Genomic DNA, 16,356 nt, shown 5'->3' on the forward strand with positions numbered 1-16,356 from the left:
CTTGGGCTTCCATTACAATGTTTCACCATAAGAAAAAACTACATCCCCGCATAAACAAATCAGCTTGGGCCAGGTTTCTTGTCTGGGCTTTCACCACTGGAGATCAGGCTTCACATGCAGATTGAGGGCACCAATGAACATGAACTGGGTGGTTCTATCCCTAGTCCCTAGTGAATATGGATTCAAATCACAAAAGCCTCACATAACTCACCCCGGGTGAGGCCCAAAAGTGAAAAGCAAGGGCACTGACTGTCAGAGAACTGAATATCACAATTCACATGCTATTAGTGATTTGATATTCAAGCACATCCCTACAGTACATCATTCATTATCCACAGCACATACAAAAAGCAAACTAAAGTGTTAATTTTGACCTACCAAGCCCTGCATGGGTTGTGCCCTGGCTTCCTTACAGAGATTCACTTCTGTTATTCACTTTCCCGGCAGTTAAAATCAACTAGCAGATTTCAGTTAACACTCTGAACGCTGCCAGGCTGGTCACAGTGTTTTCAGGATGAGGGAGGAACTCACTTTCTCTGCTGGTCCAAAAAAGCCTAGGATTTGGGCGAGGGGTTGTTTTTTGTTTTTACTCTTTTGAGGCATGCAGCAAACCCAGTTTATTCAGCTATTTCCTGAGCACCTTGTCTGGAGGGAATGAGTCTCTCTTGTGAGTTGGGGGAACATTTTTTTTTTCCAGTTGATTTGTCAACTTCATTACATCACATAGCAATACAAAAGAATTACAGGAAGAACTGCTTTCTTCTAACACTGAACATCACCAGATTAAGGAAAGCCGTATTATCCCTAAAGCTACTCCTCCATCTCTTCCTTCCTGCCTGAGTAGGTATCTTCTGCCTACTACACTCTTTGCCCACAGACATATCCCCACATTTAATATTCCAGTGTTGTGATTTTAAAATAATTCTCCATGTGCCCAAAGATTACAAAGGATGATGAAGATAAAGAGCTAATGGGCAGGATTCTCTTTTACATGAAGACATCTCTCTATCACTCAGGCCAAGTAAAGGAGATTTAAAATAGGTGTAAATTACACTAACTCCCACTTTAAGACATGGTTACACTAAGGCCCCTTTATACAACTCTGGCAGTGTAAGTGTGCATCAGGCACAATAGATTTTCTTTGTGCTCTGTAAATTCCAAGTTCCCTGATTTATATCCAAGTTGCCTTTCTTGCAGCTAATTGGATGAAAACCTTCCAAAATACAGACAGTTGACACTGGGCCCAGTGAATCTGCTTTTCCAAGAGACTCACGTTCATATTTTATTCAGAGCTCCACAGTGCACTTCTATTAGAACTGCAGTGCACACAGTGCTTCCTGTCCCAGCAAAGACAAGTGTCTCCTTTTCTGCTAGACAGCTCTGGAAGGTCTCTCTTAAAAGAAAGTCTGCTAAGACAATTTGAGAAAATGTCTCCTGAAAAAAAAAGTGCTCTAAGCCAATGTCCTGCCCAGCACACACACAGAGCACAAAGGTTCACCACTCACGGTGAACATTTTTGAAGTATCATTTGATCACTGAAGTGAACTGATTGAATTTTGCACCAATGATTTATTTCATGTACCAGTCAGGGATGCTCAAGTTTATGGTAAATTTGAGTGAGAGTGGGCGAGTATGCGTCTAGTGCTGGGAGATTTTGTATTGATTTGTATGGGTGGCAAATGAGGGATGCTTGTTGTGGTAAGGAGCTGTCTGTGTTTGCGGTTATTGTGTGTTCTGGTTGTGTTACTGTGTCTAGGAGGTTGTGCTATCGAGTTGTGTTGGTGGGGAACAAAGGGTGGTTGTGTTGACTTGTGTTTGGGGAGGCTGTGCTTTGTGATTTTGTGTTGTGTAATTTATAAAGTCAAAATGGCTAAGAACTTAAAAGTCCATGTTCCCCACAGTTTGTACAGAGGGCTGTCCCCCTTGCTGGAGGCACAACCACCTCTTTTGTTACCCTGCACAGCTGTTATTCCCACCTTCTGATCAGCTGTCACATTCCACCTACCACAGAACCTTTGGACTCCAACACTCCATCTGGTTCTCGCAGACAGTATGAAGGAAGGTGGGCAAATGTGTGTGTAGGGCTGGGAGAGTTGTGTTGATTTGTGTGGGGGTTATTCTGTGCTGGGAGATTTGTGCTGATTCCTGCAGGTGGCAAATGACAGGTGGATGCTGTGGTGAGGCGCTGTGTGTGTTTGGGGATACTGTGTGTGCTGGTTGTGTTACTGTGTGGGTGGTTTTGAAGAACTGTGGCAGCTGGGCCAAGTAATCCACCATCTGTGCAGTCTCCCTCATATAACCAATGACACTGTTGCATGTAAATTAGCTGTAGAATAAGGGTGCAGCCTGACTGAGTTACTCGGACATTATAATGATGTAGGACTTTCGGCATGGCACATGAACATTACTTACTGTACACCACCTGGGTGTAACTAAAATGGCTGAGAATTTAAAAATTGTACAGCAACAGGTCACAAACCCTGTGATGATTCAACCTGGTGATATTCTGAATCAAAAGAGCTTTCAGCTATGCCTGTAGCTGTCTCCATCACTTCACACTGACTCAACAGACATTCTAGGCTTCAGAACGACAATCCTGAAATTTTATTATAGTGATTAACTGTGAACTGATATAGAGTTCATTAAACTTTTTGCAAGAAATAACACAGGCAAAATAGGAAATGCACCTATATGTGCAATATTACACCCTATGGAATAAAACACTGATCAGCTTAGGTTGCAAAGCAGGAGAATTCAAAATCTTTGTAATTTTATGTCACTACAGGTGCTATTCTTATTTGTATGAATATCCCACGATTTTTGGACTCAGTCTCTTTCAAAGCTAGTTGATTCAATAATACCTTGGAGCAGTAAAATCTGCAGCTAAGAATGGTTTCATCGATTATGCCATGCAGAAATGAACAAAAGGTGCCCTCAACCACAGAAGTCACTTAGAAATCTAACAGTAATTGAAGATCCAGAAGAAGTGTGACAAGATTGCAAATTTCTTTGGGAAAGGGCAGGCACATTCCCTAATTCTGGGGCAAGATACCTACCCTGTCATGTTCTTTGGTTGCTTTCCTCAGCCAACTAAAATCAAATCACCTTATCTAGACTGTCATTTATATCATTATTATTACAATAATTTTGTTGTGTTGCAGTAGAGTCAAGGGATTTAAATTGTAGGCCAGGACTACATTGTGCTAGGTACTAAACACACAAATGAAAGTCAGTCCCTGAGACCAAGGACAGATGGGACCATTATGATCATCTCATCTGATTACCTGCATAACACAGGCCAGAGAATTTCACCCAGTGATTTCTCTATCAAGTTTAATTTGTGGTTTAACTGGAGAACGTCTTTTAGAAAGACATCCAATCTTAACTGAAAGCCTTAACAAAGACCCTATCTCAGCCAAACAGATATAATTTTTGATGAATACAAGACACAGGATTGTATATTGGTGCAATCATAGCCCAGTCTGTTTCACTATCACCCAATGGCTTGACATGTATACTGATCAGGAGAAATGGCAAAACAGAAAACTGTGGAATCCCATAGAGCAGAGCCCAAGGGGTAACAGCCCAATGCCACTCTCTGGGACTTCTTTAAGAGGCAGAAATGGAATCATTCTGACACAGACTGGTCTACCCTGCAAGGGTCTGTAGTCAAATCAACAACATTTTGTAATCAAAGGTTTCTGATGGATGTAATAAAAATCAGCAAGGTCATTTGACCCTTGTCTCTTACTAGGAGGTGAAGAGTTACCAATAAAACCACCACAGATGTATCCACATGGAGGCTAAAATCTAGGTCAAGGACAGAGACAGGATCAAAGAAATCTGATTCTCAAATTGTCTTGGAACCACATTCAGAATCTTCTCCAAAAAGGGGAGGTCAGAAAAAGAATGGTACCTAGCAAGATCCTCACACGTCGAGGGACAGTTTACTGTACATGTGCATAACCCCCTCATTTGGCGAAAGTTGGCACCCTAACCTCCTTTAACAGGGCATTAACAATCTCTACTGACATTATGATTCATGAAAGAAAGTTACCAAGTTTTTTCCAGTCTCTTTGATCAGCAGTCATCTCACTGTTGCAAATCAGTTGAAACTCTGAAATTCTGCTAATGTTCCTGATGTAATATTCATATTTCTCAAGGTTTCTTTTTTGTTTAATATTCTATTTGCACTGGTGACATTGTGCCCGTATTTTATTATGTACAGTAGAGTACGTGCCTCAGATTACACTAAACATGTCGGCTGTCCCAGAGAAGCACAACATCTCTAGTTTATCCAGGATAATGTAGATGAATTCTCATCAAGAACTCATTCAGGGGAACATCTGCACTGAACTGCCTGAAATAATGGCGGATAACAGAAGCAGCCCAGGGAAGCATCATGGATGGAATTGGGAAATCTATGGCCACCCTTTAGACTTAAAGGCAATAAAAGGTATTAACTATTTAAAAAAAAAAAAAAAAAAAGGATGTGAAGCCACTGTTTTAATATGAGTTCTGAAAAAATGAATCTCTGTTAGCAAAGAAGAAATTCTTATGTCCTGGATTAGTTTATAAGCATTTCAGCTGACTCACCGGCTGTTAAGAATGGATTACTTTGTATTTTAAGTAAATAAGTGTTTCCTTAAGACAGTGTGAAAAGAAATCTCAGGAATACTTAATAAATATATGTGATAGATAAGATAAGACAGACAGATAGAGTAACTAAGCCTTCTCTAAATTAAGCGCTCCAATGATCTTGGATTTAAAATATATTTAGCATCTTAACCTGCTGGATATGTTGGGCCTGATTGGAAGTAGTCAGCTAAAAATTCCTTAAAGTAATCAACATAAAGTGCTACCATTTGGGAGAGACCAGTGGACTAACTAGATTGGGTTGAGCAGCAGGGTTACTGTAAATGAGTTGGTCCATGTGACCAAGGTGCCATTTATTCTCCCTCTACAGAGACTCCACACACTTGTTCCTTCAAATGTTGCTTGTCCCTTATTGGGGTAAGGGTTTATTCAGACATATAAACTCAAAAGAAAAACGCAAAGTCCTGAAATCTGTCCTGAGGCATGGCTCTTACCTCACAGCCTGGGTGTGACAAGGGGTTCCTTCACAATCCTCTTTCTAAATGAGTTCTTAGAGTGTGACCCGCCCTGGAGTTTGGCTTGCAGCTGTCCTGCTCTGAGCTGACTTCCCTGTACACTTCCCAGAATCAGCCCTCTCAAACAACTGCTTCCGCTTTCTTACAAGGAACCGGTTACTTGAGGTTCCCTACCTGTGCCAGGGGTCTCTGGTTAGCTCATTTAGCAAACCTGCTCCAGGCTTCAAGTCTCCTGCAAGCATCTCCTTCACTTCCTCTGCTCTCTCATCGTTACCCACAGTGCATGCTGTTTTACTACACATTAGTTGCCTGATCAATAAAACTAGCTGGAGTCAAAGTACTCTGATGGCAGACCACAATGAAAGGCCATTTGAAAAAAGTGTGGCCCCAAACAGTTTTAGAACAACCAGAAACTTTTTGGAGAGCCACTGGCAGAGAACATGGGTCAGGATACAGCCTGTTCTAACCACGGTGGAGTGCAGAGGACTTACAAAAGCCCTGGTGCAGCAAAGAACCAAGCAGATGCTTTGATGTCAATGGAACTACTTGTGTGCTTAAAGTTATGCACATGCTTAAGTATTTTGCTGGACCAGGACCTGAGGGAGGAGGCTTGGAGGGAAATAAAGGTGGTGGAGAAATGAGAAGCAGCAAACTAGATGTACGGTTTAGCTGATTAAAATGTGACCTTTACCGTATATAAAACACACAAACAGCACTGTATCCATCAGTGTTTGGGCTGCATCTACCACAGGCTGGTAACAGCGAGCTACTCTATTAGTGGTAAAGTCTTTTTCTGGTGGCTGCAATTATTTCGGATCTTCATGTTATTAATCACGGTTTAGAATCTGCCTGGGTGGCATTTCCCATCTTCTGTTCAGACTGACACTGGGGCTGCAGCCCTGCCCAGCTCTTTCAGTTCAAAAATGCATTTCAGAACTTCATTAAAAGAGCAGACCCACCACCTGAGACCAAGTTCAACCGTCACCTTTCTTCTTTCACATTTTCCATCTGTGCCACAGGTGTATTTAGTCGAACGCTTTCACTCTAATTATTATTACAACACAAGCTTATACTGTCCTCAACAGTCCCTGCTACATTTGCCACCCCGGTTAGTAGCGTTTTTTTTTATCCTGTCTTGATTCTGTACTTCTGAATGTGATTGAACAGAATCACTCAGGGAACAGTGGCATTTCTTTATGACTGTCTACAGGGTTACTTACACAAGGTAACGATTCTCCTATGTTCATTTTGTCAAGCTGTGATAAATTCCCTCGCTATTTTTATAGCTATGACACTGAAAGTAGTGGAGTAAGAGGGCCCTATTTATTTCAGGCAGACGTCTGGGATGCCTAACAGCACTATTCCCAATGAGGGCAGCACACCAAACTTACTATGCTTCGGTACAGGTAACATTTGCCAGTTTAATTCACTGAAGGACTTGTGATGAATTCTCACGTGTTGTGGCCCAACGTCTGGAACCCAAGCTTGTCCCCATTTTATCCAGATGAAGAAATGGGATATTGCAATGAAAATATCCCAGCTTATTACATTTATTATACCAGGAGTACCACAGAGCCCCAAACTACCACTCCTGCCCACTTGTACCAACATTTCACCTGTGTGAAGCCTGTGCACAATGCTAGTGTTCTGATTGGATAGCATTTTGTACCCCCCCCCCCCCCATACCGGCTGTGTGCAGGTGAAAATGACTGCACAGAGTGCTAGCTGAGGGAGAATCTGACCTCATGTCTTTTTATCTGTGGTACACGGCACCCAACATCCCTTTGGGCACTGTAAAATAACTAACCACAACATCATATCCCTGGTGTCTGTGTCCCAGTGAGCTGAGTGCCTTGGTGTATATACATAATTGGGGAGCACACAGAGCACACTGGTGCTGCAAGTGTTGGCTAAAATAAGACAGAACCAAGACATTTCATTTCTTGAGCTAAGTCTGTGATTAATGTGTTTGATTTCTTGCGTGCATGTGCCTTAACAAACAGGTCTGCAGCCACTAAAGCATAAAAAGAATCATAATGACAGGCAGTGGCACGTTTTATCTGTATTGATCAAAAAATAATTGGGGTTTCAAACAGAATGGGATATACAGCATGGAGAGAGGTACTGTACGGGAGAACTAATTTTTTTACTAGCAAACAGATTAATTGGGGTAGAAAACAGAAATAGGGGTACTGAGCTATGAAGGAAAGAGATACAGTTTCACAGATGAAAACAGAAAATGGCACAATACTGAAGTCCAGTAAGGGCCAGATTTTCAGGAGAGCCCAGCTCCTATTTAGGCTCCTAAAGAAGTGGTGCTCAGCACCCAGCAGCTCCCTTTGGAAACAATGGCTGCTTCTGAAACGGCCACTTCATTTCAGTACCTACATGAGAGCTGTTGGGTGTGAGCATTTTTTGAAATCTGGAGCTGAGAAAAAGACAGAGAGAGAGAGAGTGTATAAGTATATATATGCACAGTATATACACAAGGTGTGTTTTTTTATACACATACACGCATATGCACAAGGGATTTAAAAAATTCTTGTTAAAACTGTAATTTTTCTCTTCATCAAACTGAAATGGCATTTTCACCTCCCTGACTAAAATCCATCAAACACACAAACAAAACCACCCTACAGTTTGTCCCCTTTACCACATCAGCCAATTATAAAGAAGAACGTATTGCTTAGAGACTTCAGGGACTCTCGTTACTGAAAATAGAAGAATAAATGCATTCAACAATTAAACGCATCCCCACAATGACAAACCAAGATCTGCAATTTGAAGCGAAATTTAGACAATTAAAAAAAGCCAGTGTGTGACACAAGGAAGCAGCAGCATTTTAAGTCATCTGCAGTACTGAGGTGTAAATGAATTTGCATACAAGAAGTTTGTTGGGTGATATATAGAAACAGTAGCTTCTTGAACTGTGATTAGTTAAGAGCTCCATCTGCAGCATGGTTCTGTGGAGACGTAGGGAGACAAAAAGGAATGTAAAATACCTAGGCTATATGATATTATAAGGTAATTCCACTGGAAACCATGGCAACTTGAGATACTGTTTTATAGCTTCACACATTCGGTTTAGATTGCTACTGAACACTAATTCCTACAAGATGTTATTACCAACCTACCTTTACTTAGAGTTTTGAAGGCTGATATGAACTGACTTGATTCTGCAAAGGTGAAACAAAGGGGACTAGTATCTCTCATTAATTTTTATAGAGCTATCCTGGGGTATTAGCCAGAAGTCTCTTATTAATATTAATGGACAGGAGCTGTATGCCTAATTCTCTGTGTACTGAAGGGAAATTTACTGCAAAAGATTTATTCCTCTGCATTGTGTTCTAAACAAGACTCCAGTGGGCTGATTTTCAAAGATACTCAGTGCCTGCAGCTCCTTTTATTTTCAAGTGCTCAGCACCTCTGAGACTATGACTGCAGATGTCCAAGAACTCTGCGATAAAGCCGTAAGTCTGAGGGTCTTAGGAGGATAGAACTGCATCCTCCTTTAGTAAAAATGCACAGTGCACAGCAGGCCATTTTTAATGAATGACATTCTGCTCCCTCAGATTAGTACCTCTCTTCTGCACTTATTTAGGAGGGTGAAAGGAGAGTGACTGTCCCACTAAAAGACACACCACACATTTAAAATTTTCAATTTTAAAACAGAAACTTGCATTGCTAAAAATAACTCCATGTGGGATAAACTTTTCTTGATGCAGGGAGGGAGAAAAAGTGACATTGCCTCACTTCTGTAGATACGGAGCATTTCTCATTACATGTATTCATGGGCCAAGCTTAATGAATACAAATGCAGATGAGATTTCCTAACTCTGCTTTGCCTATACAACATAGTAGTTACTGGAAGGAGGTAACACTTTCCATCATTCCCTTCTGGGGATCTCAATTGCACAGGAGCAAAGCTGTGACCTCTGTAATTTTCACTATTTTTAATCTGAACAGATATACTATGAGAGCATTTTATTATGAGATGAAAGCAGAACCAGGCTGATGCATACACAAACAAGGCATGTGTGTAGGGCCTAAATATGCGTGTGGGATGAGGGAGGGTGGATTTTATTTTATTTTAACCGATTCATGAACTGAAAGAGCTTCACTCACTTGAGTAAGTGGCACTGTTACCGGAACGTGAAATGGCTGGGGGAGGGGGAAGCAGGTGGGCCAAATTTGTGCGGTGTTGCAACCCCATGTGCCAGGTTGCAACACTGCTCAGTCAGGTGAGGGAAGTTTCTCGCATCAGCAGATGAGCAGGCAGAGACAGTCTTCACACACAGCTGAAGTTCTCTTTGCCATTTCCAACGGAGCCAAGGGGAGAGGGTGCCACTGGTTAAAGAAACCACTTCCTTCTCCCAGTGAACAGGCTGGGATGGGAATTTACTGCCATGGCATGTATGAGAAGGAACATCACTGAAGTGTATTTTTCCCCTTCTCTCCATGTATCAGCTGTCTGTTGTTATTCAAAGTCGAAAGTAGGGGCCCAGAAGTATCTGTTTGCTTAGGGCCCAGTCATGGGTTAATCCAGCCCTAGGTGAAGGCTCAAATGCTCCCTTACCCTAAACACCTCTTTACACAGCTCCAGTGGAATAACTGTGTATGGGGGAGTGTTCTCAGACCAGCACAGAGCTGGAATGATGACCCTAGGTCAGTCTCCTCCCAGGCTTGGGGGTTGTCAGGAGAAAAAGGGAATGTCACCAGCTATTCTACACCGGACCAATGACCCATAGAGAGAGATTACAAGATTGGGCAATTCAGTGCAGCCTCAGGGGCCAGAGCCAGAATTAAGGGGCTGCAAAGGAAGCTACCAGCCTACCTTGTCCCTTCCTTACCTTTGCTGAGATCAACATAGGCAAAGAAAAAAGGAGACTCTAGTTGAAAGACTCTGAACATGTTTGATGTGGCTTAACAGGCAGATAAGGAGTAAGGAGACCTGGGTCTACATTTGACTCCCAGTGCTTTGCTGACTTCGACTCTCTGAGCCTCAATTTCCCCCCATCTATAACAGAGGTAACAGCACTTTCCTTCCTAATGTTGGGAAATGCTTTGAAATCATTGCAGGAAAGGTTCTAAAATAAAAGTCTATGCAAAAAATGCCTTGGCATTAGAGCAATGTTTAGGTCCAGAAGTGCAGAGGTAATGACAAATGCACAATGATAAGTTTGCTCCCCTTGTGCATAAACCTTTAAAAATGGTCTCCCTGTATACAGTTTTATATTATCTGTCAAATAATACAACTGGCTAACAGTGGAACACTGACAGTCTGCAGAAGTCATTACTGGTTCCAATGCTGGTTAAAATATCAGGCAAGAGCTTTTCTTGTGTCCTATTATTAAACAGTCAGCGCTGAGGGGCTCCCTTGTGGGAGAATCTAGAATGATAGTGTTTCCCTTCAATGCCAATTAGCCTTTGCTTTGGTTAGAAAACTCACGCTGAGCATTCAGGGAGAAGGCGCTAGCAGCACAAGAGGCTAAAACAAAAATCTGGAGGGCAGGCAGTTTGTTGCTTGACTGTATGTACCTAGAAGAGCATGTGTTAAATTTGAGTACAATACTTAGCCTTTTTGTTTGTTTTTCCTTTTCTGTGCTGCTGAGAGGATGGGACAATGGATGTTCCAGTCTTATTAATGGAAGGAAAAAGACCATCCCAGCTGCAGTGCTGTTGACCCAGGTCCCATTATCTCAATTTCCTCCATAACATCCTCCAAATCTGTTCACTTCTGTCAGGGAAAGTCAATTAAGAGCTGTTTCACATGGTCACACTTCAGTTTCAAAGCTATTCTCCTGAGAGAATCAGCCTCAGCAACCACTATCTCTACAGTAGCTCTCTGCAAAGTCAACAAGCCTAGGTTCAGCTGCTTGTTTCTGAAATTCAGCACAAGGGAAATAATCGGTGCTTCACAGAGCTTCCACACCTTTTCAATTCCCATTTTACTGGGGAAAAAAAAATCACGCTCACCGTGAGCAAACAAAATGCAAGCAAGTTTTCACACACTTGTCTTATTATTAGTCAAATCAGTGGCAAGCTGTGCACCCATTAAGGTAGTGAAAATACATAGCGATTTTTCATCTTAATTGTTGATGAGGGCTTACCTAGCTCTGAGCTCAACATCCCCCAAGAGCGGGACAGGAAGACGTACATCACACAATAGCTAACTCTCCGGGGCTCTATCTACTGATGACTGAGATGTACCGTATTTTATTACCTGCCATGAATGCAAGTACCTTTCTCAGACCTGAAGAAGAGCATGGTGTAGCCCAAAAGCTTGTCTGTTTCACCAACACAAGTGGGTCCAAGGAAACATATTACCTCACTCATGTTCTCTCTCTATCAGGATATGATACAATTAGCACACATGATGCATTAGAGGTTTTTAATAGTCCTTCAGTAGGTATGGACTTTAGGCACAGGAACCAGTATTACTTATTGTTTCTGTTTCAGTCCATCAGAGTGCTTCATCTTTGCCTCTGGCAAAAATTACTGTAAGCGAGAGAAGCCTGGCTAGCTCTGGTCTAGGATTTCATATTTGCAAAAGGTTTTTTCCTCCCCCATTACAGTGATTTATGGCTTCATCTGTTTAAGATGGTAAATTCGGGACTAAACTGATGCCTGAAAGCCCACAGAAATGAATCTCTCAGTATTACAGGTTGTCTGAGCTCTGAATGGCAAGTTCTGTGATGCGGGAAGGTTGGAACAATGTAGGAATTGGTTTCCCCTCACTATACGAGCAAAAATTAACTTCATGACACCGCACCTGTCAGGCACCTGTACTCAAGGTCAGGGAAGGTCTAATAACTGAGATGATCATCATCATTACAGTATAGGGATTCAAAGCTCCAGATGATGTGTGTTAGTTGTGAAGCCTGTGCAAATCATTCACACTGTGCATAATAGTCACGAAACTGCATGAAACCTGAACCTCAGCCCAAACTGTTTCTTACTTTCAGAGTGTACCATGGCTGATTTATGATTTCATGCTAAAACCATGTGAAATTTCTGGCTGTGCATGGTTTCAGTGCACAGCCTGGTGAAACAGCAGTTTTAATTGAGTTTTGCTTTGAGTTTGAGAGTTAATTCAAACTTAGAGCTCAAAGGGACATTTAGAAGGCATAAACCCATGTGGACCAAAACTAAGGAGAAGGATGTTCTTGGGATCCTGAGAATCAAAACTGCTCACATTTACACAGCTTTACAAAGGTGCCTAATTACTACGGCACATACACAGTGTAAAAAAAATTGATGCCTAATCCATCAGATGTGCTCTGGTTAACTTTACTTTATTTGGGTAGAGAAAGAAGAAAATGGTTTTTATTTTCATGCAAAATGTATGCTGTGACTAGTTATCAACAGCAAGTATCAAAGCTTGCACCTAAACCCCCAGTTTTGTCCCATCTGTCATAAAACAGTAAAGTAATTAGTAGCTAGTGCATTAGAGATTCACATCTTAGTTGATGAAATTGTGTACATCTAGTCAAAAATTACTATGGTCAGAAAGCAGCTGGGCTAAACACAAGTGGATATTAGGAAGAATGTTTCCAGTACAGCAGGCTAGGATTAAAAATACATGAGAGAGATGCATTTAAATGGCTTTGCAAATAGCAGACAACTATGGTGAAAGCTATGGTGGGAAAAGCATTGCATGGTGAGAGGTATCTAATGACTCTGAGGAAAGATATAACATGTAAATAATTAACAGTCATATAAAGATAACTGCAGAGAGGTGGAAGATGCATTGCAAAGGCTAAGTAACAGGAGAGCTGTGCAGAAATCTGCTAAAGAAGCCAGGATTCCCACTTGGAGCAGCTGTATGTTATTTTTTCTACTAAATCCTGTTTACCAAGAAGCTCCATACCTGAGGTGGTAAATATATTCTTTACCCTGACACTAATAACAGCAACAACTTGCTTTAATGAGGTGAGTGGCTGTCACCTTGGCTGAATATTCAGTTTCAGCAGATACTATCACTATGTACTGACTGCAGGTTCAAGGAGATGCATTGCAAGGGCTCAGAATATGAATCAGAATATGATTTTTATATATCTGTTTCAGGGAATGGGCTAATATAAGTGAAACTAGAACTGTTGGGATGGACAACTAAAATGATGAAGACAACACCGGTACCCAATCTAAGGTTGAAAGATAGAAGATACATTTTTAATAGTGTAGTAGTATTCTCATGCTATCAGTGCATTTAAACAGACTATAAAGTCTAATAGTGTTTTGATATAACTTATGTTCACAATAGCTATGCCAGGAACACAATAATAATTTATCAGATGGTCATTGTGTCCTCTAAACATGAATTCACACTCCCAAAACAAAGTGAGGCCTCATTCTGTATTCAGAAGTCATTCAGTGGGAGTTCCATGAACAGAATGGCTTTTGAATCGGGCTCATTGTTTATAGATGTGTATATGCTGTTTGATTTTCATCTCTTTATCATCTATCCCAGACAGATTATATGCCTTTGCAGACATGATGGACTAGAGTCTTCCATTTAGTCTCTACTGTATTTATCCATATTCAATCCCATGAGACAAGATTATTAGGATGAGCGAGAGTGAAACGCTGCAGACATTTTTACGTCAATTACTTACCGAGGGTCACAAAGAAACTTGGTCTTTTCTCCTTCCTCTCTCCAGATAAGCCATTCTCGAAAAGACGGATGAACAAACATTCGTGTCATGTCTCTACGCTTGATAAGAAACATGGAGAGGTTCTCCATCCTCTGCTGAAAGTCATCCCATTCCAGTGTGCCCTCAATGCTACCAGCATTAATGGCCTGAAAAATATGTTCATCTGTTAATGGATGCAGAGATGCCACTGCCACATTCAAAAGAGGCATAACCCGATCAAAGGAAGACTGTGTTGGGAACTTCATATTGCACTGCAATAGGTAAACCTCTGAGAGAGAGACTGGGACTACTTTATAGCTGGAGCTCTTTAGTACAAGGTAGCCCTTCTCTATGAGATCAAAAGTAAGCTTTAGGTATAGATAGGACCCTTGGCTCAAGGTCTTGAGGTGAGAACTGAGTTTGCCAAATGTAGTGTTGTCCATTTTGCCATTAAGGGAGATGTTGTTCTGGATCTCAGAGCTGCTGTGTATTCGATGAAGGATATATGCCTGGAGGTCCTGATCTATGGCTTCGTTCTCTTCCAGTCTATCCAAAAAAATCCTATGGAAGGGCAACAACTTAATTATTTCCTGGAAGAAAAGAAAATAAATTATTCATGTTGGAAGTGCTTATTATTAATAAAGATAAACATCTGTATTTCATCAGCACCTAGAGAGGTGTTGGGCAAATACCTAAGATGACATGCTCCATGCCCCACGGACCTTACAATCTAAAAAGCACTGTAGCCGGTTTCTTTGTGAAACTAGGTGGCTGAAATAAAACTAATGAAAGTTTTTCCTAACACACTTGTCAAGGAAAGGGGTTGGAGAATTCACAAAGAGCAGCGCCCTTTAAAATTATAGTCCCATCCCATCCAGCTATCGGATATGCCATCAGCACTCTACTGTGTCATGAAGAAGTCCAGGTTAGGGCATCACCTGTGGACAGCCAGAGCTGATGGGGTCCAGGACTCTAGGCCTCTCATTGAAACAGATAGCTTAGCACATCTCAAAGAGTGCTGAGTGCAGTAGTCTTCAGCATCATACCACAGCTGATTAAATAGAAGGTTATTAATAGATATCTCCTAGCTTCGTCCCATTTAAGAGCGAATACACGGCTAAACTCCCGTTCGTAATAGTACAGTCTCACAGACTTTGGGCCTGGTCTTGCAAACACTCTGATGGCGAGTAGTCCTCTCTCATGTGAATGGTCTACTGAAATTAATGGAACTACTTGCTGAGCAAGGATGATTGACATGAGTAAAGGGTGCAGGATCAGACTCTTGTTCTGTAACAGTATCCAGAGAAAGAGTCTGGAGGACATAAAGCAATCTGAATTCATTACAAAAAGACTTAAATGAGATAACTTCAAAAAGATCAATAATTAAATCTATATGACACTGGTTAAGATTTTCAATAAGAAAATCCACTATGACAAAAACCCAGTGTTTGTGTGTTTAATAAGAAACATGGTCTTAATATACCTGTATACTTGTCCTGACCGTCACTATCAACTTCAGCCAGGAGGGGAATTTTCCAATCATTTTGCTCAAGAATGATACTATGGTGTCCCCATAATCTGGCTTGTGAAATTCAGCTTCATTTAAACCATCAATTAATATGATGTAATCTTCATCTGGAATCTTCCTCTCTGAAATTACAAGAAAGACAAAAGGCTTCAGTCCATCGGCTAGCAGCATGGCTACAATGGGTACTCACCACATTGTTTTAAATGGAAGATAAAATCAGATATTGCTATAGACGAAGAGAGATAAAATAACTGTACATATCTCAGGTTGCATAAAATATGTATTTGATTTACAACAACTATACAATTGTGACAACACTTCATTAAAACGTTTAAGCTATTAAACAAGTTTCCTTCTCCCCAAACTCAAATATATTTGAGAAATGTGAATCAACATCTCTTAGCAAATTTCGACATGAACTTTATTACATGTACTTTCACTGGTGACATTAAACATCAACAGCACCTTGATGTAAACCTGTTGCAACATTTCCAGTTGCTACATATATGAATGCATAGAAGTATATGCCTCTAGCACCTTTAAGTAATCTAGGTTGGGATGTTGCACAGGCACACAGTAGACTTTTTAACCAAATAATGCTCAGGCTGGGCTAGATTTTCGAATGTGCATGCAAATACTAATAAACGTGTAAACCATGGTTCATGGGCAATACAGATCTTTGAGCACAAATCAGTTTGCATGCACAAGAGCTGGTCAGATGAACTTTTCAAAATTCTGCCCTATGTTCAGGAAAGATGGGTCCAGGACAAACCCCCGCCTCATGAACTTCAGAGAAGTTTGGATCTGAATTCTATGGCTCAGGCCATTAAGATGATTACGTTTGCTGACAGTTATACATGGACATTTTTAAATGTAGGACCCTGCGCAATTTTCATGCTGCTAACAACATAAATACTGAGGAAAAACAGTGGGGTTTTTATGCAATAAAGTTAACATTTCACGAGCAAATTTTGAAGGCTGAACTTTAAGTCTATCATTAATAGATGCCAATAAGAGGAACTAAGTCTCACTGATACCGCAGTCCATTAAATAAAAATAGGGGTGTCACAAATCTGTCCATGGC

General features: G+C 41.0%; 1 protein-coding gene across 13 annotated transcripts in view; it reads right to left on the bottom strand.

The window, feature by feature from the left end:
- TANC2 (tetratricopeptide repeat, ankyrin repeat and coiled-coil containing 2) overlaps positions 1-16,356 on the bottom strand; it is a 631,424-nt gene that overhangs the window by 56,256 nt on the left and 558,812 nt on the right. For all 13 annotated transcript variants that reach the window (XM_075059590.1, XM_075059589.1, XM_075059588.1 and 10 more), the window contains 2 exons: positions 15,228-15,394; positions 13,727-14,334 (listed from right to left, as the gene is read on the bottom strand). In XM_075059590.1, the coding sequence (XP_074915691.1) occupies positions 13,727-14,334; positions 15,228-15,394 (775 nt within the window). The remainder of the gene's footprint in view (positions 1-13,726; positions 14,335-15,227; positions 15,395-16,356) is intronic.

Source organism: Chelonoidis abingdonii, chromosome 21 (genome assembly GCF_003597395.2).
Source record: "Chelonoidis abingdonii isolate Lonesome George chromosome 21, CheloAbing_2.0, whole genome shotgun sequence".
NCBI lineage: Eukaryota > Metazoa > Chordata > Testudines > Testudinidae > Chelonoidis > Chelonoidis abingdonii.